The sequence below is a fragment of the Natator depressus genome, chromosome 12 (assembly GCF_965152275.1).
Source record: "Natator depressus isolate rNatDep1 chromosome 12, rNatDep2.hap1, whole genome shotgun sequence".
Classification (NCBI taxonomy): domain Eukaryota; kingdom Metazoa; phylum Chordata; order Testudines; family Cheloniidae; genus Natator; species Natator depressus.
Window position 1 is genome coordinate 42,508,436 of NC_134245.1, and position 22,677 is coordinate 42,531,112.

At 49.3% G+C, this 22,677-nt stretch overlaps 1 protein-coding gene across 3 annotated transcripts in view; it reads left to right on the top strand.

Moving 5' to 3' along the window:
* ZFHX3 (zinc finger homeobox 3) overlaps positions 1 to 5,709 on the top strand; it is a 277,375-nt gene extending 271,666 nt beyond the window's left edge. For all 3 annotated transcript variants that reach the window (XM_074968994.1, XM_074968995.1, XM_074968996.1), the window contains one exon: positions 3,709 to 5,709. In XM_074968994.1, the coding sequence (XP_074825095.1) occupies positions 3,709 to 5,237 (1,529 nt within the window). In that variant the 3' untranslated portion in view covers positions 5,238 to 5,709. The remainder of the gene's footprint in view (positions 1 to 3,708) is intronic.
* The last annotated feature ends 16,968 nt before the right edge of the window (positions 5,710 to 22,677 follow it).

The following is a 22,677-nucleotide window of genomic DNA, read 5'->3' on the forward strand; positions in this document are numbered from 1 at the left end:
CCAAGGTACCACAACTTTGTGTCGGCCTGGGGAAGTGATGGTAGCAGACTCTGCTATTCCACACCTCAGGAACCACCCATAAGTACCGCGCACCTGGGAAGGGAGCTGGGGTCCCTTCTGCAGGAATAACTCCAGTTTGAGAAAGACTTTGATAAGAGTATGCAGCAGAGATAAGTGAATCATGTGTAGGGAATAATTTATTCTGTGCAGTTTTGCCTTTCATTTGTTTGCAGTTTGTCCACAAACAGATGCTGTTTTTTTTTTCTCAAAAACCATCGGGTGAAAATCTCTGGCAAATGCTGTGTGCTCTGTGGCTTGTTGTTAATGTCATGTGCTCTGTGGCTTGCTGTTAAAGCTGTGTTATTTGGTTGTGATACATCACAAAAGGCACGTGGTATTGTTTCTCTTCCCTCAATGCAGGAGGGTAACCTTTATAATCAGATAAACGTTCACAGGCAGTAAATCTTAAATTTACTTCCGGCAGGTATCCATGCTGGTAAAAATTACCCTTGCGAAAGCTGACCGAATGTTGCAAAAGAGAGCTGTGACACAAGCAAATTTATTTAGATTTCAAATTAATATTTATCCAGCTATAGTATTTACTGCAGGAAACCAAGTGTAAGAATGTAGGAATTGCCAGTCTGGGTCAAACCAGAGGTCCTTCTTGTCCAGTACCCTGTCTCCAACAGTGGCCAATATCACCTGCTTCAAAGGAAGGTGCAAGAAACCCTGCGATTGGCAGTGACAGGAGAACATGCTCTTAGAGGAGGATCTCCTAACCCTCATTAGTCAGAGATCAGTTTATGCAACTGTCTCTCAGTGGGGAGCCCTCCTTGTGTTTGGAAGACTGGTATTTCATAATTGATATGGGACATGAATTGGAAGGAAGTTAGTTAGCTCTGGTATTAGAGGGGATAACTTTCAGATCGGGTGATGTGGGATGATCTGGTTGGCCGGCACCAAAACAGGAAATGGAAAATGACTTCATGCTTTGATGTGACTGGGCACAGCTTTTGGTTGGGACAGAGGCAGAGGATAAGAGTCTCCAGTACTGACCAGAGCAGGTCCATTCATGAGAATGCTCCAGTTATATCCCTCCTGAAAGAGTTACCTTACAGTTCTTGTATTCCGTTGGTGATGTCTGACTAATCACAAGCTCTTCTGGCTGTTGTGACACTGGGAACATATGTAGTACCATCACCAGAAGTAGGGTTGCCAGTTTTGGTTCGACTTATTCCTGGAGGTGTCATCACATGACATAATCTTTAATGGAAGATTAATCTTTAATTCCTGGAGACTCAAGGACAATCGTGGAGGGTTGGCAACACTACCATAAAGGAGTCACTTGTGCTTAGTCCATAGCAGCACACACATAGCTATTTATATTTAAAAATCCCTTCTGTGGGGTTAATTACTTCTATTCTTACAAACTAGCATTTCTAAATGGAGGCCTGTGCCTAGTCAGATGAGGCTGTGTGACTGATTGTTGTATCTCAGAAAGGCCAGCAACGAGAGGGCCAAGGATCTGAGTTGTGGCTCCAATCCTACTATTAGCAGATGTCTAATATTCGCAGACTCAGCAGCTAGACATCCTGGCTGGCCCGGCCCAGCTGACTGTCTCGTGGGGCTTGAGCTGCGGGGCTGTAGATGTTCAGGCTCCCACCCAAGCCTGGGACTCCAGGACCCTGCGAGGTGGGAAGGTCACCGAGCCTGGGCTCCAGCCAAGCCTGGAACATCTACACAGCAATGGAAGAGCCCCATAGCCCACGCCCCAGAGGCTTAAGTGAGCTGGCATGGGCCAGCCGCAGGATTTTCTTTGCTGTGCAGACAGACCCCCTAGTGTTTGTTTGCAGTGGAGCCCACGGTGCACTAGGCGATGTACGGACACACAAGAGGGCATAGTCCCGCCCCAAAGAGGTTAGGCTGAGATTTTGCAAGCTGTTTACTGGTAATTGGCCATCGAAATGCCAGGTGCCTTTGAAGATATCTGCCTTACACTCTAAAAAGAGCTGACAGGGAAGGGAAAGGTCATTGTGGTGACTGGCTGCAGCCTGGCATTCAACATGTGGTAAAGCGTGGCTTTTAGAAACAGACTCTCCCAGTTTGCCACTGAACACTGGTTCCTTCTCAGGACGGGAGAGGAGAACAGGGGTACACATTTGCTGCTTTTGCCTCTCTGAAGTTTAGAGTTTTCCCAGCCCTTACAATTTGCAGTGCACAATATTCCTCGCTTAGCTAGCTGATCTGGGATTGGATGGTCTGAGTGCCTAAGGAAGATGTTGGCTAGTGAAAGAGTTGTGGATTGTTGTCTCTTTACCTGCCCCTCTTGTTATCTACGATGGTTTCCCAGCTGTTCTTCCCCCATCACCGGCTTTTTCACTTGCTTTTCCAGTCCTGTGGCTGGACGCAACAAACATCATATCACTTTATACATGAAACAAGTTAGTTACAATGCAAGTGCTTATTCCTTTCTGCTGGTTTCTCTGGCCTCGCCAATATTCCTCTGGCTGCTCTCTCTCCGACCCCTTGGACACTCTCCAGCAGTTCCTAAATAATGGATTGTGGCAGACATTCATCTGTCCTGGCCAAATAAGGGACATTCCAAGCATCTCTAGTATCAAGGGGATTCTGTACTTCATATCCATGTAACATTTCCTAGGAAAGCAGACACTTGTCTGCATTCTGCAACCATTGAGAGGGATTTTGACAAACTAAGAAAAGAGCGTGGGGGCAGGGAGAGGTCTTCCAGTGGTTGGACACTGGCATTAGGGGAAGATCTGCTTTCCTCAAGGAGAACAGTGGGAGTCGGTGAACTGGCAAAGAAAACAAGAAAAGGAGGGCTCCTCGTTTGTACCTGTTCTAGCCGGTTCTTTTGCTTTTCCCCTCCCCTCTCTCGCTCTGCACCACTCCTTTCCTTCCCTGTCTGCCCCTCCTCCATTCTCTTCTTTCCTGCTGTTTGTCATTTTGAAATATTTTTAGGCTAAAACTTATTTTCATTAGCAGAAAAATAATTGCAGCACCTTCGCACCCAACCCCCCCGCATCACTGCTGCTGTCCAGCCGTGGCGTTCTGCCCCTCTCCCTCCGTGGCTGACAGGGCTCTGCCTGTAGCCAGAACAGGTCAGGACAGTCGGGCCCATTGCTGTGGGAGTGGTATGGGAAGCTGATCTCTGGTGCCAGGTATTAGGCAGCTAAATACGGTGAGTCAAACAGCCCTGTTGCCAAAACTAGGTAGGGAAAGCAGACAGGTGAACTCATTACTCTTCGGTGTTTATCTAGCCTGTACAGTTTGGACTCCTGACAGTCTTTACTGTATGTGTGAACACCCCCTCTAGGAGGCAGTGCAATGCTATTGTCCGCATTGTGCAGAGGGGGAACTGAGGCACAGAGAGGCCAAGTGACCTTGCCCAAGGTCCCAAAGGGAGTCTGGCTGAGCAGGGAATTGAAGACAGGTCTCTGGAGTCCCAGGCTAGCACCCTGACCTCGCGTTTCTAAAGCACGTTGTAGGTTAAAAGTGTCACTTACAGAGCTGCTCCCCTGCAGCCAGGCCCATGGCTGCGCAGCCGGCGTCAGGCCTGTCCTGCTTGCGGTGACGCTGCCGGGATCCAGCCTGGCCCGTGGACTGACCTCCCTGCTCAGCCATAGCCCCCGGTAGGGCTCTTAGACCTGCACGGTGCTGAGTGATTTTATTGTTGCTTCCCCCCTTTAGCTTTAACTTCTCCAAAACCCAGCCTGATGGGTCTGCCCAGCACAAGCGTCCCTTCACCTGGCCTTCCCACGTCTGGATTACCAAATAAACAGCCCCCCGCCGCGCTGAGCTCCCCAACTCCAGCACAAGCACCCGTGGCCCTGGCCTCGCAGCAGCAGCCGCGCAAGGATAAGGAAAGTGAGAAGATGAAAGAGAAGGAGAAGGCGCCTAAAGGGAAAGGGGATTCCCTGCCGGGGCCCAAGAAGGAGAAAGGAGAGGCCCCTGCAGCGACCCTTTCTGCCCCCCTGCCCACCATGGAGTATGCGGTGGAGCCTGCCCAGCTTCAGGCACTGCAGGCTGCCTTGAATTCAGACCCCACAGCCTTGCTTACAAGCCAGTTCCTTCCCTACTTTGTCCCAGGCTTTTCACCCTATTACGCCCCTCAGATTCCTGGGGCCCTGCAGAGCGGGTACCTGCAGCCCATGTACGGCATGGAGGGCCTGTTCCCTTACAGCCCCGCTCTGTCGCAGGCTCTGCTCGGCCTGTCCCCCGGCTCCTTGCTGCAGCAGTACCAGCAGTACCAGCAGAGCCTGCAGGAGGCGCTGCAGCAGCAGCAGAGGCAAGCGCAGCCGCAGCAGCCGCCGAAAGTGCAGCCGCAGCCCAAAGGAAGCCAAACCCCAGCCCCCCCGGGGGCTGCCGCCCCCGACAAAGACCCTGCCAAAGAATCCCCCAAACAAGAAGAGCAGAAAAACGCCCCCCGTGAGGTGTCCCCCCTCCTGCCCAAACCCCAAGAAGAGCCCGAAGCAGAAAGCAACAGCGCGGACTCCCTGTGTGACCCCTTCATCGTTCCAAAGGTGCAGTACAAGCTGGTCTGCCGCAAGTGCCAGGCGGGCTTCAGCGACCGGGAGGCGGCCAGCCACCACCTGACGTCCCTCTGCTGCTTCGGCCAGCCTGCGGCGAGCCTGCAGGAGATGGTGCTCCACGTGCCCACGGGCGGGGGCCAGGGCAGCAGCTCGTACCAGTGCGTGGCGTGCGAGAGCACCGTGTGCGGGGACGAAGCCCTGAGTCAGCATCTCGAGTCAGCCCCTCACAAACACCGAACAATCACCAGAGCAGCAAGAAACGCCAAAGAGCACCCCAGTCGATTACCTCACTCTGCCTGCCTCCCCGATCCTAGCACCGCATCTACCTCGCAATCTGCCGCTCACTCAAACGACAGCCCCCTAGCCCCTCTGTCCTCCTCCTCCTCTTCAGCTTCCCCCCATGCCTCCAGAAAGTCTTGGCCTCAAGCGCTCTCCCGGGCTCCACTTGGGAAGCCGCCGCCTCCTTCTTTCCCTCCTCTCTCCTCATCTCCAACGGTTACCTCAAGTTCATGCAGCACCTCAGGGGTTCAGCCCTCGATGCCAACAGACGACTATTCGGAGGAGTCTGACACGGATCTTAGCCAAAAGTCAGATGGACCGGCTAGCCCGGGGGAGGGGCCTAAAGACCCCAGCTGCCCGAAGGACAGTGGTCTAACTAGTGTAGGAATGGACACCTTCAGATTGTAAGCTTTGAAGATGAACAATACAAAAATGAATTTAAATAAAATTAATAACAAACCAATTTCAAAAATAGACTAACTGCAATTCCAAAGCTTCTAACCAAAAAAAGAAAAAGAAAAAAGAAAAAGCATGGGTTGTTTTCCCATATAACAATGCCGGTGGGTTTTACATTTTTTTTCTTTTAATAAAAAAACAAAACAAAAAAACCTCTCTTACATTTGTCCTTTTGAAGGTCCTGTTGGTCTGGGAGACAAAAGTCCAAACTGCCTCCTTAATGTCTTTGGAGCTTAAATCCCTTGTATATTGCCCTTTTCCAATAATGCCCCCACATTGATAGCACAGCAAAGGCCGGCATGCACTGTATGGGAAAGCAGCCCACCGGGCTACAGTTTAAATTTCTTGCTATCTTAGCATTCAGATACCAATGGCTTGCTAAAAGAAAAAAGAAATGTAATGTCTTTTTATTCTCAGGTCAATCGCTCACACTTTGTTCTGTTTTCAGAATCATTGTTTTTATATATATATATATATATATGTGTGTGTGTGTGTGTGTATGTATATATATATATATATATATATAATTTTTTTTTGTTTGTTTTGGGTGTTTTGTTTTGTTTTTTGTTCCAGAAAAGAATTTTGTTTTGTTGGGTTTGGGGAGGGTTGTTTTGGGCTGGGGGGGAGGTTGTTTTTTAATTTAAAATGGGCAGAAAGTATTCAAGAGAAAAACAATGTGAACTGCTTTCGCTTTCTGGGGATTTTAAGGGTAGCTTTTCTGATGAAGCCAATTTCAAGGGGAAAAGTTAAGCACTCCCACTTTTCAGAAAAAAAACACAAAGAGTGTTGAGGACTTGGAGCTTAAAAATAAGTTTTAAAACAACTGACTTTCTGTATTTATGATAGATATGACCATTTTTGGTGTTGAGTAGATTGTTGCATTGGAAATGAACTGAAGCAGTATGGTAGATTTAAAAGAAAAAACCCTTTTGTGTACATTTAGCTTTTGTATGGTCCAGCTGACGGCTTCTCATTTGATGTTGTCTTGTTCATTCCTAGCCAGATAGATTGCAATCCATTGACTCGCCTAAGCTTTTCTCCCCTTTGTACCTTTATTCCCCTTTCACCCATCCTGTAATCTTCCACTTATGGTCACTGCCTTCATTTCTTAGAGGGTGGTTGCATAATTATTTTATAAAAACTAAAGAAAGAAGTTCAAAGGGTTTGGGGGGTCAGTAGGATCCCTTGCAGAATATTTTTTGTTGGGGGTTTGAAACTTTTTAAGACATACATACGATTTGCCTATGTCTGTTACCCTTGTGCACTTATCTCTTATTTTTCGTTTTCCTTTTTTCTCTTCCTTTCCTCATTTTGTAAATGCTTCAAAGATTCTGTTCCTAAACTATAAGCGTTTGTTTGTGTAATTAGGCTGCACTCTGTTCCTTCTTTTAAAATAACTTTTTGTTACATTTTTTCTCAAAAAAAAATTCATGCTTTAAATAAAATCCAAAGACATACCCTTTCACCACTGGTGCAGAATGAGCAAAAAGGTTTCTTTTTACTTGAGAATTTGTTTCTGATTTAAACAAACAAAACTAAGTTTAAATAAAGAAAAGAATAAAAAAGTACCCAGGTTGTTATCTGTGCTTCTTCTGCAAGCAGAGAGGCAACTCTTTATGAAAATTCAACATACCAAAACACAAGTTTTTACTTCAAAGTTTTGTCCTTGTGTTAGGCAGTCTGAGTGGTGAGAGACCCAGAGGTGCAGCCCGCAAAGAATCAGATAGCAATGTACAGAAAGCAAAACAAAAAACAAAACAAAAAAATCCCATATGTGAGGCACTTGTGTTTACGTTAATCTCTGTGTTCCTGTTAGTGGAAAAAACACACACACACACACACACACACACACACACCCCTCTTATGGTCTGGACTTTAAAAGAAAAACTTTGTGCTGCTAAAATATAGATTTTGGAGACAGATGCTTGCTATTTCACTTCCCTAGCCAAATGTCAACAGAAACAGTCTCCCTTCCTCCCCACCCTTGAAAGTGTGAAATCATTCACCTTGTCATCCTCCTTATATTTCAAAAGGGAACTTCGAAGACTGTGAATGCAGGTTCCATTGTTCACCCTCTGGCTTCTTTTCCCAATGTTGAAGCCACTCATCAACTTTTCAAGAGACTGGAGCATTCCGAGATATGAAACGCGGATTTCATTTTTTTAGCCGGGACTCTTATTTTTATGAATTTTTGTTTTTAGTTTAATGAAAGACTAGATCTTGAAATGTTGTACATATTTCTAACTAGGCTGATGCACAGTGCAAATTCCTTTTTTAATTGTTTTTTAAGTAGACAATACTAAAGAGAGTACCATCTAATATTCATACGAGTATCCAGTTGTAGCATAAGGTGTCAAAAATGAAAACAAGTACACAAAGCGTTTGCTCTTTTAACAAACTGTTTTCTTTTAACAAAAGTTCTTGTATTTCTCCCTGTGTTTGAGATGAACATTTTTTAAATTTCAAAGTTGTACAGTTTTTTGTTTTCCATTATTTTATCTTGTTTGTAATTCTATGATATATATATTTTTTTTTTTGCCATTTAACTGTTGTATGTTACTCTGTCTGTATCATATAGAAATATTTTGTTTGTTTTGTTTTTGGTTCTCTGTGTGATACAAGTTAACAATTTAACACTACCTTTATCTGTCAAATTCTGCTAGGTATCTTTTGAAATCTTTTCTTTTGGTTTTTATTATGTCGTTTGGTCATAGTGCAATTTCTCTCTCCTTCTTCTCCCTCTTCCTTCCCACCCACTAAAAAGTATTTTAAACTTATTTCCTTATATTTTTTTCTAAATATTTCTAGATACTCTTTCAGTCTGAGATTGCCTCATCCTTTTGAAGTGCCATGCAGCAGTGGCTGCAGGGCCTGCTCGCTTTCTCCAGCCCAGGCTGAGCTACTGTGCTCTCACTCGAAGTGAAATTGATGAACATCAGAAGGGTTAGGGTTGCCAAAGTCTGATTCCTGCTGCAGAATTCCCACAGGGGTTGAAGGTGTTATGTGGACTCCTCGGTTGTAATACTGCTTTAATCGCAGATGAAATGAGTGATGGTCTCAACCAGGTCCTTGGAGGATAATTTTCCCCATCAGATCACTATTCTCCCCCCACCTCCATGTCTTTCAACACACTGTGGTACAGTTAGTGGTCGCTGCTCAGGAGAGGCCCAGAACTAGAATACCAGCTGTGGTGCCAGTCAGGGTTGAGAGGCATACAGGCTGTGTTGGGAAACTTGCATGGTGCCTGTCTGCTCACACCAAGCCAATCTGTAGCCGGCGCTGTTAGTCTCTCACTCTCATGAGCACTAAAATTCATGCCAGTAATTCAATATCTGTCTACACTTCTGCCCTTCAGACTGGCCTTCACTTGAGAATTTGCACCTTTCTTCTCTTTGAGAGGCTATGGGAAGGGGGTCATTTTCAAAGCCTTTTTAAAAATTTCCCCATAATATAAATTTTTCTATTTCAAATAGAAAAACCCACAAAGTGGCCTGGTGCTGGACACCAATCCCAAAGGGAGCTCTGAGACCCGAGTAGCTGGTACTACTCAGTCTGCTTAGAACAGCACCAAATAGAACCCTAGAGCTGAGGTCTCCTCCCTTCTGCTTTTCCTAGAAAAGGGGGAGGTGGAAAACCCCCACAAGGAAAAGATTTTAAACACAGCACAGAGCCGATTACTGTTTATTTTTAAATTAAAAGCTTTTTAAAGAGGCGAAGATGGCCAAATTTCTCACACAACAGTATGAAATACACTGTAAGGCGTGTGTTTAGAGGGCCAACCTGCGCCCGTGCAGCAGGCAAGGCAGGAAGATGCAGACAACGGAGAGGCATTAACACAAGCCAGCACAGTTGATGTTTGTGAAAATACATTTTGCTTTTTTTAAAATAAATTAACTAAATTAAAACATTTTAAATAGAAGCAGAAATTTGGTTGGTTTGTTGGCTGAGATACTGCCCACTGTGAAACACAAAGCTTTGACTATTTTTTTGTTTATTTTGGGGGGCAAGTTTGGGTAGAACAGAAAGCGTAAATGAGGTGAAGAGGTATATGAACAGCCTTTGCAATGTACAAATAATAGAGCAAGTGAAACCAAAAATGATGTTCTTGGTGTTTTTCTATAATGTAGTCTTGTTAGCTTTTTTGTTACTGTAACAATGCTGATCTCGAACTGTACCAAGATACATGGAGACGAACAGAAGCAGAAACCACATGGAACTTTCAAAACTTTTAAAAAAAAAATTGTCACAAAAACTTTGTTGTCATAGTTAAGTTGATTGTAGATGGTAATTGAATATACTCCTTTGAAAATATTTCATCAAGTATGTTTCCTGCTCATTGTGATACATTAAAAAAAAATGAGCAAAAGCTCTTGTCTCCGATGTCCCCGGATGTGTGAAGGTTTTGTGTGTGTGCATGCCCGTGCGCTTGCTGGTAGGACTGTGTGCGTGCATGTTTGTGAATTCATCTGTGTGCATGAAATTAGATGTTCATGGAGATACTTGTAGGCACATGCCCCTGGTGCACTCACAAGTGTGTGTGTGTGTGTGTGTACGTGCATAGTCATTTGCCCTCACAAGCATGTGGGTGTTTGTGTGCCCATGGGCACTGTTTGCATTAGTATGAGAGTGCATGGTTCTCAGCATGGAGTCCAAGTGTTTAATGAGCCAAGTAGCACCATTCGTATTACAGCTTTGGGATGTGTTGTGTATGAAAAGGGCATTGTACAAGTTGAATTCTACCAAATGATTGTGTAAGAAATCTGGGCACATTACTGTAATTAATGGATAGAAAGACAAAGCTTGATGCCTTGGTCAACTTCACATCTGTAAACTAGAGATGAGCCAGTTAGCATGTTTTCTTCTGCTGATTAAACCAGAAGCAAAGGAAGGTAAGAACAGTAAGTAGTTGATTCACTGCGCTTTCCTTTGATAACAGAGCCACTCGCTCTCTCTAGAGCAGAGGCTGAAATGGGAGCAAAACTTGGTAAACTGCTGAGTGTAAACATATACATTCCTCTTATCAAAAACTGCCCCTTGCAGTGGGAAAGCCTTGAAATTCATTCATAAGGACCACATGCAAATGAGAGCCCAAGGGTCTCCCATTCATCTCTAATTTATAGCTACAGGAATAAATATTTTTTTAAAAACCATTGTAGGTAAGATCTGAAGGCCCTTTAGCATGATAGTGACCTTGGACGGTCTGCAGACTTCACTGTAGCAAGGGGCATCCTACCATTCCCTGGGAGGTGGGAGCTTCTCGTTCCTGAGTATTACAGTCAGTGAGGGGAGGCAGGAAACTACAAGAGTCTCAGCTTGGGAGGAGACACTTTTTCTTTAATTAATAAGGTTGGAACATTGACTAGCCAGAAAGTTCAGAGAGGGGGGTACTTTTGGTTTGGAGTTTTTTTATTTTGTTTAATTCCTGATTTGGGCTCCTTAAATATGTGGGATGATTTTTTTCAAAAGTGCTGAGCACCCGGCAGGTTCCAGTGACCCAATGTGTGTGGAATTGTCTCTTTTAAAAAGGGGCTCACTTATTTTTGAAAATCTTGACCTTTTTGCTGAATGTATGTACAAAGTCATCCAGGAAGTGGCACCTGTATATAATCTTGCAAGATGCAGATTGTACTGCTTTGCATCTACAAAAATAAGAATGACTGGGCTTGAATGCATACTACATCCAATCACTCCTGTCTAGTTTACAACACTTGAGGGCGGGGGGAAAAAAACAAAAAGGCATGGCTGCTTTTATAATGATTTGAGTTTTCTGGCTCTTGAAGGTTTGTGTTACAACTCAACATTATTTACATGTTTTTTCTAACTTAATTTCCCCTTTAAGGAACATTTGAAAAAAACAGGATATTTTGTGGGATACAAAGAAGTGCTCATACGTCTGCCAAGACAGCACACCTTTCCAGTAACTGTGGAGGTAGGAATGCTTCAGGGGGAAAAAAGCTTACTACGCCATGCACCTGCTCGACAGAAGTCAATTCAGTTCACTGAGAGCATGCATACCTGTTAGTTGTAAATTTGTAAAAACCATAATTAAAGCTATTTTTTTCATGGAAAAAGTGACATTTTCATGTTCCAAAGTGGCAAATGTCCCAGGACAACAGTAAATTTCAGAAATGCATGTTGATGGTTAACACCAGACAAAGCTTTAGACACCTTTCAGTACAAGTCTGAAGACGGAAACTAAATCCCTATTTATGTTTTCGCATGCTGTAGTTTTGTTCTGAAAAAGGGAAAGAAGCAAAGAGTATCTTTAGGTATAGCCAGTGGTGAGCTGGAGCCGGTTTGCTAGAACCGGTTGTTAAATTTAGAAGCCCTTTTAGAACGGGTTGTTGCACGAGGGAGAACCAGTTCTAAAAGGGCTTCTAAATTTAACCGGCCAAAAGTGGCGCCTTAGGCGCCAACTCCCTGGGTGCTCCGGGGCTGGAGCACCCAAGGGGAAAATTTGATGGGTGCAGAGCCCCCACCAGCAGCTCCCTGCCTCACCCTCGGCCCCAGCTCGCCTCCACCTCCTCCCCTGAACGCGCCGCCCCGCCCTGCTTCTCGGCCCCCCGGCTTCTGTTCACGTGGGAAGCCGGGGCAGGCTGAGAAGCAGGACGCGGCTTCGCGCTCAGGCCCAGGGAGGCGGAGGGGAGCTGGTGCGGGGGGGGTGAGGAGGGCCGCCCGCCCCGCAGCAGGTAACCCGGGGGGGGGCAGGGGAACCGCTCCCCCCCAGCTCACCTCCGCCACCCTGGGAATGAGCGGGAAGCCGCTGCCTGCTTCTCAGCCCTCCCCAGCTTCCTGCCGAACAGCTGATTCGCGGAGAGCCGGGCGGGGCGGCGCGTTCAGGGGCGGAAGCGGAGCAGAGGTGAGCTGAGGCCGGGTGCAGGGCAGGGAGCTGCCGGTGGGGGCTCTGCACCCACCAATTTTCCCCGTGGGTGCTCCAGCCCCAGAGCACCCAGGGAGTCAGTGCCTAAGGCACCACTTTTGATGTGATCAGTGGGGGAGCGGCCGCTCCCCCTGCTCCCCCCAGCTACACTCCCCCGCCCCTAGAAGCCAGAGGGACCTGCCGGATGCTTCCTGGGAGCTGCCCCAGGTAAGCACTGCCAGGACTCCCCACCTTGCCCCCCCGGCAGGTGCCTCTGGCTCTTAGGGGTGGGGTGGGCACCAACTACAGTGGCCCATGAGACCCTCCTGCCTGGTTCTGGGGGCAGTCAGGGGAGGGGGGTGGATGGGGCAGGGGTCCGGGGCGGGGCGCGTCAAGGAACGCAGGGGGGTTGGATGGGGCAGGAGTCCCGGGGGTGGGGGTGGGCAACGACCCCCTCGTGGGGTGGGGAGGGAACCCTTTAAAATTTTGGCAGCTCATCACCGGGTATAGCTGCTTCAAAAGCACAAGAAATAGCAGTAAAACAACTAACAAACATTCTGGAATTGCCGGAGAAACTCTCGCAGTTGGATTTGCTTCCAGGTCGGAATGCAGAATTGAGTTAGCCGGTGCCCTGAGAGGCGCATCAGCAGATGGGAATGCTGCCACGAAGATGAAAATTGCTGTGTTTTAGTTTGCATTGTTTATGTGCACAATACCTGTTCTCCAGACATCAGGCTGCAGCAAAACCCAGCTTTGTCCTCTTCTGAATATGGCACAAGGCTGCTAGGGGACAGTCACGTGTCTTTTTCCTTTTTATGTTGACCTGAAACAGTACGTGGCATGCACACCAGCAGGAGGCCCACGCAGCTATTGCTTTTATAGTGCAGTGAGCAACACATGGCAGTTTGAGTGGCGTCTACTGTGCTGATTTACTCTCCATCTAGAGTAAACTCGCCTAACCTTTGCCAGGCTTCTTTCCAGAAGTATCCTCTTGGGCAAGTGGGGGAGTGAGAGCCACCTCTGCCCTGAGGTGTGACTGAACCATTCAAAAATGGGGGAATGGACAAAACCAAAGGGCTCATGAGAACCGTGGGACACATCCCTCCGGAAATCAGGGCTCCTCACTGATGTTCAGGGCAGGGAGTGGGGTAAAGAAGGCTGTAGTGTAGACAGGGCTCAGGTGCTTTAACCACTGCAGTGTCACCAGCTCTCACCATTTCCTCGCCAGTCAGGATTCTAGCCAGGGCTGAAGCCTGTCTGTCATGATCCTTGTGAATGTCGGCTCTGCTTTGGCGGGAGCCCCTCTGCCTGAGCTAGAGCAGCCGATCAGGGCTGCTGCAAGCGGCAGGCAGGGCCCCCCTGCCACGGCCCCCCTGGAGCAGACTTCATTCTCGCCGGGGGAGCAGCGCGAGCCCAGCAGCTCAAGGTAGCTCCTCTTCCCCTGCCTGTGAGCCATGGGATCGCTCCTCTGCCCCACCCCCTGCTCCCCGCAGCACCCAGCCTGGGAAGGGGGCAAGGGAGGGGGGAGAGCCCATGGAGCTGCAGAACAGGGGCTGGTGGGGGGGGGCAGAATGAATTGCTGGGCAAGGGACAGACAGCGGGGTGAGAGCGCCTGTAGCGAGGGCCAAAATCACTGCTGGTGCGAACAGGGATCAGCAGCCTTTAAGCGCCTCTGAGTGTGAGCACAGAGGCAGCTTCACGAGCCTCAAAGGGTCAGAAGTCACGAGCCAGGCCCCAAAACCCATGAGACTGGCACAATCTGATCATCTCACAAACCATCGAATTTTTCTGCCAACCTTACGGCTTGTGGGGCCTGGCTCATGATTTGGGCACCGAGCGAAGCTGCCGCTGTGCTCGCACGCAGGGGCAGGTTAGACCGCGTGGCAGCCACGGCTCCCGGGCCCTGCGGGCACCAGCACCGGGGCAGCCTCCCTGGTGGAGGATGGCGCCAAAGTGTCTCAGCAGCGCAGCCAGAGACGCAACCCTGGAAACAAGCAATGAGCGCGGCGGGGAGGGGAGGGAGGAGAACCACTGGAGACCCATCCCGCTGCGCCAGGCGGCCCGCTCTGACCGTGACCAGCTGGACACTCCAGCAGGAGAGCTGGAACCTGCCCGGCCCCGCTCTTCCCTGAGCCTCTGCCCTGCCCTGCCCTGCCCCCCGAACCCCTGCCCTGCCTCTTCCCCCGAGCCTCTGCCCTGCCCTGCCCTGCCCCCCGAACCCCTGCCCTGCCTCTTCCCCGAGCCTCTGCCCTGTCCTGCCCCCCGCCCCCTGCCCCATCCTGCCCTGCCTCTTCCCCGAGCCTCTGCCCTGCCCTGCCCCCCGAACCCCTGCCCTGCCCTGCCCTGCCTCTTCCCCGAGCCTCTGCCCTGTCCTGCCCCCCGAACCCCTGCCCCATCCTGCCCTGCCTCTTCCCCCAAGCCTCTACCCTGTCCTGCCCCCCGCCCCCTACCCCATCCTGCCCTGCCTCTTCCCCGAGCCTCTGCCCTGCCCTGCCCCCCGAACCCCTGCCCTGCCCCCCGAACCCCTGCCCCATCCTGCCCTGCCTCTTCCCCCGAGCCTCTACCCTGCCCTGCCTCTTCCCCCGAGCCTCTACCCTGCCCTGCCCCCCTCTTCCCCTAGGCCCCACCCCCTGTTCCTCTTCCCCCCCTCCCCCATCACTCACTGCTTTTCCCCTCTCTCCACCCCTTGCCTGGATCAAAGGAGGAGCTCGCCTGGGGAGCGGGGCTGGGAGCTGCAGCCGTCCGACACAGGTGGGAGGTGGCCCCGGCTCGGTTGGGGCTGGTGCAGTTGACGACCCAGCACCTCCCTGCCTCCCCCACCCGCAGTAACCGGACTTTGGGTGTCCGGTCCCCTTTTCGACTGGACTGTCCAGTCAAATACCAGCCCCCTGGCCACCTACCCTGAGGAAGCCCTGGTCTCTGTGGGAAAGTGGGTTCCCCTGTCTCCCAGATGCCTCCATTTTCTTTTCCCACCTCTCGCCACTGCTCTCCTGTCTGGCGTGCAGGCTCAGGGTGAAAAAGCCTGAGACCTAGCCAGCTGGGTCCAGCCCAGGCCCCAACCCAGCCGCTTCTTGTTGCCAGCTTGCATCCCTCTGTCAGGCTTTCCTCTCCCACTCTGCAGTGAGCACAAAATAGAGGGAAGGTGTGAATTTCGTGGGGGGGATTATGGCACACCTTAACTTTACATGTGTTGTGAAATCACGCTGATTTGACAATAGGTGCAGCCTTAACCAAAATCACCATTTTCGACCAGTGCTGAGTTGCCTGTCAGTGGCTTTAGGATTAATCAGAGCTGCATGTTTTTTAAAGTTTATGAAACAGTACTGCTCCCTGTTTTCAGACGGTGTCCGGCTGTTCTAGGGTTTTGAATCGAGTCACTCCCTACAGGACCAAACCCACGAGTGACTAGCCTGCACAATTCCAGTTTAAAACAGCCATTCTTGACTGCGCAACTCAGACTCAAATAGGTCAGAAAACTTCTCAGAGCTGCACCAGTTCCCAGCTAGAAGCTTTACAACGTTTTTACTGGTTAAAGAACTGCAGCGGCTAAAGTAGTGCAGGCCTCTGACGTAACAAAAAAGACCTTTCTGCTCTCTGTGATGCTGGTAAAAGGAGATCAGGCGCAAATCCAGCAAACTTTCTTTGGCATCACTTAAAGGAAAAAATAAATTTAACTGTCACTAGTCCAGGGTTAAAGTGAAGGGTATAATAAAAGTACATATAAAACTGAAAGTAAAGCCAGAGCGAGGCTTGGAATTCTCTACAGAGCAGAAACTCTTTATGTTTGTTTGCAGCTGTGTCTTTGGACTGGGTGCTGCCTTGCTCCCTTGGGACATCAGCTCTTCTTTGGTACCATGTGCACAGAGGCAAAGGAAGCTTTCGCCTCAAGTTGTATAGTAACCAACTTATAAAATGGATGCAGCCGAAGGCTTTGATCGGCTTTCCTGCTCCACGCATCGTCTTGCTTTCTGTCACTAGTTGGGCAGTGGCTTGCTGACATCAAAGGGACATGGCCTCATCTCCTTGTTCTCTGTAACTGGCTTTTCCATCTCTAGGACTTAGCCACAGAGGGAAAGGTTCAGTTACACACTGCCTTGTAAGGGAAGGACGCAGCAGTGGTTTTGGTGTACTGCAGCTGGCTGCCCTAACACAGGAAGTAGACCACCAGCATTAGGGTTGTCCTGGCAAATTGAGACCAGTAGCAATCGACTCTCATCCGAGGGCACCAGCAGAATAGCAAGTTGGTGTCCTGTGCAGGGAAGGGTGGAGGAGTGGAAGTTATGGGGCCTTGAACGAAGCTCTTTTTACGAGGCCCCTCTCTCTCCCCCATCCCGTCCTCTCTCAGCACCTGTCTATTATAAGTCTCTAGCACTGTAACATCTCAGGGCTCTTCCTGCCTCTCATGTAACATCTGCTGTCTGTTGTAGGCCCCCTCCCATATTTTCTGGGCCACCTATCCACTGCTTCTGTGGTAGCCTCCCTGTATCATAGATTAGATTCGATTCTCAACCACAGTTATTCATCAGTTTTGCTGTCAGTTTCTGTTCGAAGCAGAGGCTTGTGCTTGTGTTATTTTATGAATTCTACAGTATAGTGCCACCTTGCAATTGACTGCCAGCTAAAACAAGGAGGAGGGAAGTCTGAGCCAGGTGCTAGAGGAATTCAGCACAACCCTCAGGACTCAGATTAGTTATCAGCAGGCGGATTAGTTATGGCAGCTGCAGAAGTAATGAGAGTTGGAACGGGTGCTGTTAAGTCAGATGGAGGGGAAAATACTGAGTAATCCAACAGCTCAAGCAAGACGGGGGGGCAAGAGCTAGCTGGACCGCTTGGCCCTTGCACATCTCTACCATTAGTGCTGTTATGGTTCTCTCCTATGTATTCACTGACGTGGACAGCCTGAAATTTGCTGCCTTGGAGCTGCTGTAGCCAACATGCCAGAAATACTTCATCTTGTAAAATGTGTCCAAGTATCTGAAGGAGGAGCAGGCTCTGTAATTCACACCGCAGACCCTACATTAGCATAGCTGGCAGGCTGCAGCAGCCTAGAATTGCAATAGCAGGTGAGATCACATGTCCATTTAGCCCAACATCCAGGGCTCTACCTGATGCTTAAACAAAGGTGAAAACCTCAATGTATCCTCAATGAAAACCTGCATGCACCTGATGAAGTGAACTGTAGCTCACGAAAGCTTACGCTCAAATAAATTTCAGAGTAGCAGCCGTGTTAGTCTGTATTCGCAAAAAGAAAAGGAGTACTTGTGGATGCATCCGATGAAGTGAGCTGTAGCTTACGAAAGCTTATGCTCAGATAAATTGGTTAGTCTCTAAGGTGCCACAAGTCCTCCTTTTCAATGTATCTAGCTAATTGGGTGTATGGGGGGAAACGCATTTTTATCTTTGTATATAGAGAGAAACTTTGCAGGTGATTATCTGAGCACATGAACCAGGTTGGTTCCCCAAAGCACTGTAAGGCTGCCTTAGCCTGCACTCTGAAGTGTGTAAGTAGCAGTTATCAAAGCCCTTTTCACTCCAACCACACTGTGTGCTTAAATGAACTCCAGCTTCACGCCTCTCTGGAGAGCAGATTGTTGGACTTTTACGAAATTTACCATTTTCCAATGTCCTTGCATCTGCTTCTCAAAGTATGGACAAAAGAAGCAGCTAGTCAGTCATCATTAAACCTTTACTAATTGTGTGTAACTCAGACAAATCTGCTCTTCCATCTTTTTCAGACTAAATATTCTTAGGACAAGATTTTCAAAAACATGAACCTAAAGTTAGGCTCCAAAATCCACATTTAGGTACTTAAATAAGAGATCTCGTTTTCAAAAGTACTGCTCACCCAAAAGCTCCCAGCGAGCTCATTGGGAGTTAAATCAAGCTACCTCTTTAGGCTTAAATCTGGATTTAGGAACATAACTCTAGGCTTATGCCTTTGAAAACCCATGTCCCTGGTCATTAAAATAATAAAATACAGGAGCCTGACTCTTCTTTCAAGTGAAAGCACCATAACGCACAGTGTTATTTTTTTAAAAATCAATAGTGAGGATTGTTCACATCTTCATTTACAGCTATGCTAACTTCTATTTTCAGATGAGAAAAACATTCCAGCTAAGAGAGAATTACAAATACCTGTCAATCTGTGTCCCCTCCCTCATATTCCACAGGGTCAGCTAGTGATGGAGAATAACTTCCTAGCACAAGTGCAAACAAACTCTGCAGGACCACCCTGGGGAGAGCTCTAGGGTAAAGTTTCCAAAAGCATCTCAGTAACACAGGGGCCAGGCTTTCGAAGGGGCTGAGATGTCTACATTTTGCAAAGCCAGTAGGCAGCTGTGTGCATGTTGGGAAATCTGGTCCCAGACAGGAACGTCAGTCAGACCGAGCGGTTTTTGGAGCCTCTTTGGAAGAGAGCTGTGGCTCCAGCCCGCTGTTCAGCGCTTTTGCTTCACATCTGAGCCTGGTTTTCAACCAACTCCAGCTGGAGAGTGGGCAGAGTCTTCCTCTCAGAACAGACATGGCAGCACTGTTGCAATTTTTGAAGCCAGGTTGCAATGCCTGCCTGAAAAGGGTCCAGTGTTAACCAGTTTCAGTTATTTAAGCATTCCTTCGCTAAATGGGATATGGACCTGGCCTGCCAAGAAAGCAGCTGGTCTAGCACAGCCTGATGTTCTAGGAAACCGCCACCAGACTCTCAGTACATGCCTGTGGCTGCAGGAGTGAAGGATTAACTCCATCAGTGCTTACACCAGGAACAGGGAACCTGTTCTGTCCTCTGCACTTGTTAACAGCATGCACCTCATGGCCAAAGGCACTAGAGAGTCCTTTTAATTCATGCTCTTCTACAGGGGTTGCGGTGTAGCTTCTGATTTCACTCCAGTGATGGGCTGTTTTGGTATTGTGCAGAGCATTCGTTCCCATAAGCAGGTGTGATGACCTAATTAACTACACTGCGTGGGCTCTGGCTTCACTCAAGGAGAGGGAATTGGTGTCAGCTGCCACGGCACCAAATATTCTGGTTCCTTGGCATCAGTGACTCACTCCTGTTCATTCAGTCCCTCTTGTGTGCAGCCTCCATGCGGCAGGTCAGGGACAAGCTGAGCAGCTCCACGTTGTCTGCTTTTTTTCATTTAGCCAACTAGTCATTCCAGATGTGGGGAGCCAGCCCAAGGCTCAGATAGGCCAGGGGGGCTAGGTCTGCTTTAGAGACATGGTGAATGTTTCTGCCCTCTTCTCTCTCGCTGCTTGTAGCATAGATGGTGGCATCAGGAAACATTAAACCCAACCCATCAGGAACTGCCACCCACAGAAGTCTGGCATACCATTGGCGTTGCTCAGTGAGGGGAGTGAGCCTCCATCCTCGTTCCCCAGACAAACGATGGAAGCACCATACTGATAGTCGTTAATTAATTGCCCCCCCATAGTCAGCCCATTTGAATAGCCTGGATGCTGCCTGGCAGTAAAAGTCACTCAGACGCAGCTGTGAACACAATCAGTTTAAAAGCTTTCACCTGTGGCGCAACTATTCCAATGTTGACCTGTGCCTAGCCCGTTGCGCTAGGGCCTGGCATCACAGCGTCTCGCCAGCCACACTCACACACTGGGCCTACATAGGGTGGCCAACTTTCTACTTGCACAAAACTGAACACCCTTGCCCCACACCTTCTCTGAGGCCCTGCCCCCTGCTCACTCCATCCCCCTCCCTCTGTCGCTCGCTTTCCCCACCCTCACTCACTCGCTCATTTTCACCGGGTTGGCTCAGGGGGCTGGGGTGTGGGAGGGAGGTGAGGGCTCTGGCTGTGGGGTGCAGGCTCAGGGGCAGGGCCAGGGATGAGGGGTTTGGGGTGCAGGAGGGGGCTCTGGGCCGGGGGGCTAGAGCCAAAGGGTTCAGAGTATGGGAGGGGGCTCTGGGCTGAGGCGGGGGTTGGGGTGTGGGAGGAGGTATGGGCTCTGGCTGGGGGGTGCAGGTTCTGGGGTGGGGTCAGAAATGAGAGGTTAAGGGTGCGGGAGGGGGCTCTGAGCTGGAGCAGGAGGTTGGGGTGCGGGGTGTGTGAGGGCTCCTGCTGGGGTTGCAGACACTGGGGTGGAGCTGGGGATGAGGGGTTTTGGGTGTAGGCAGGTGCTCCAGGCTGGGATCGAAGGGTTCGGACGGTGGGAGAGGAAGAGGGATTTGGGCAAGGTGTTGGGGTGCAGGGAGGGAGTGAGGGCTCAGGCTGGGGTGGGGGCTGGGGCTGAGGGGTTTGTGGTGCAGAGCTGGCCTGGGATCAAAGGGTTCGGATGGCAGGAGGGCGTTGGGGCACGGGGGGGCTCAGGGGTGCAGGCTCTGGGCAGCGTTTACCTCAAGCAGTTTCCGACAGCAGCTGGCGTGCCTCCACATAGGCACCAGAGGGGGGACAAGGCCACCGGCTCTGCAAGCTGCCCCCACAGCTCCCACTGGCTGCAGTTCCCAGCCAATGGGAGCTGTGGGGGTGGCACTTGGGGGGGGGAGCGTAGCGTGTGGAGTCCCCTGGCTGCCCCTATGCATAGGAGATGGAATGGGGACATGCTGGCTGCTTCCTGGGAGCTTTCCATGACCCTATACATCAAATTAGCAATTTTTCTACACACCTATATGCAAATGCCTTTTAAAGGGTAACTAAAGTCACATAGGTATAAAAAAAACAACTCTCCCAGCAGTGAGGGGGCCCTCCTGCAATCAGTTAACAAAGGTGGGTGGAGTGGCAGGTGTGCCATGAAAGAATCCTAATGAGCCTTGGTGACAGCATGAACCTGGTTTCTTGAGGGTCTATAGACCAGCCAGGAAGGAGGTGAACGAGAGCTGGCTGTAGACTGGTGTCCAGAGGAGGATGTTGGCTTTGAACACTAGCTGTGCTGGCTGAAGGAAGCCTTACGTGTTTATGCTGCATTGTGCCTGGGGACAGCCTTCTGGTTTTTAATCTTTGGGCAAGGGCTAGGATACTTAGCCTCATGCTTTCTTTGTGTGCATACACTGCCCCAGATAATTAGCTCTGATGCAGATGTGGTGTTGTGTGCCAAGTTTAATGCTGTTCACACAGGCTTGTCACACAGCTCTGAAGGCTAAATTCAGTTAGCTCATAGCCATTTGCTTATTTTTAGTAATGCTACCACATGTGAAGCACTGGAATGGGTTACCCAGGGAGGTGGTGGAATCTCCTTCCTTAGAGGTTTTTAAGCTCAGGCTTGACAAAGCCCTGGCTGGGATGATTTAGTTGGGGTTGGGCCTGCTTTGAGCAGGGGGTTGGACTAGATGACCTCCTGAGGTCTCTTCCAACCCTAATCTTCTATGATTGATTAGCTTACTGGCTCATTTCCTAGGTGCTGTTTCTCCGAAAGCAGCTTGCCGTTTTCTGACTTCACTCTCATTTGCCTAGTTTTAGTGACATGGCCCAGAGGACAGGCTTCAGGGGACACGGCCTTTATTAGAGCACACATTTGGAACAGTCGCTAAGAGGAAGTGCAACATCCAGTGCAACGTCTTGCTGTGACGCCCCCGCAGAGCTGCACTGGTGCACCTCAGTCGATTCAATGTATAGGAGTTAAATGGCACTGACAACGTGTCTCTTGGCCCCAGGTTTGGGCATGGCTGTGACTACAGCCCTCTGAGCTTGGGGGTAAATGTGTTTTGGTTTGGACAGTAAAGAATTGACTAGTTATCCAACCCTCTGAGCTGGCAGGGATTTGCGCAGCACATAGACCATTAGAGGAGTGCAGAACAATCCAGCGTGATGAAATTCCGCTGCCTTTTGCCTGCCTCACTGGAATGTGGCTTATGACTGCACGTTATAACCCTCATTATAAACCAAGGCGTCTTACTTCTACTTTGGCATGCGCGTGTGTGTGTGTGTGTGTGTGTGTGCGCGCGCGCGTGAACGGGGGAGGGAAGCTTGCATGGTGTAACTAAAATTTACAGGTAAAATAACTGAGAACTTGCACATGGTCACATCAGATACAGCCCGCCATAGAACCTGTCTCTCCAAAATAATAGAACCACGTCTCAGCCACCTTGCCACACAGAAAGAGCGGCCCAAATTAGGTGCTCTTGTGAGCTGCAGGCATCAACACAGTTGATGTCTGTGTCGGCCGCTAGTGGTTAGATTACATACAAAGTTGTGTACGCTAAACTTTTTTTAGTGGGTGAGGCAGGCAGGTGAGTGAGGTGGCAGGAAACCTGCATTCTGGTGGCCTTCCAAAGACTTGTCCCATTCACCACGTTCCCACTGAATATCTCACTTTTAATTAATCAACCTTTTTCTGATGGCCAAATGTGCCACTGGGAAATTTCCATCCAGCTCCATCCATCCTCAGCGTAACTGGGGAGTCGAGCACAGATGCGCCCCCTAGAGCTTTACGACCACTGTTAGTGCTACGCGGAGAGATCGGGTGTCTCAGCTCAAGGGGGAGCAACGTGTGCTTCTACATCCGGCAAGCCCGGGTTCAGTCCCCAAAGGGGCAGTGCTCATTTGTTTCTGCTGTCTGTAACCCCAGCCTGAGTGCGCTGACGGCTTGTAT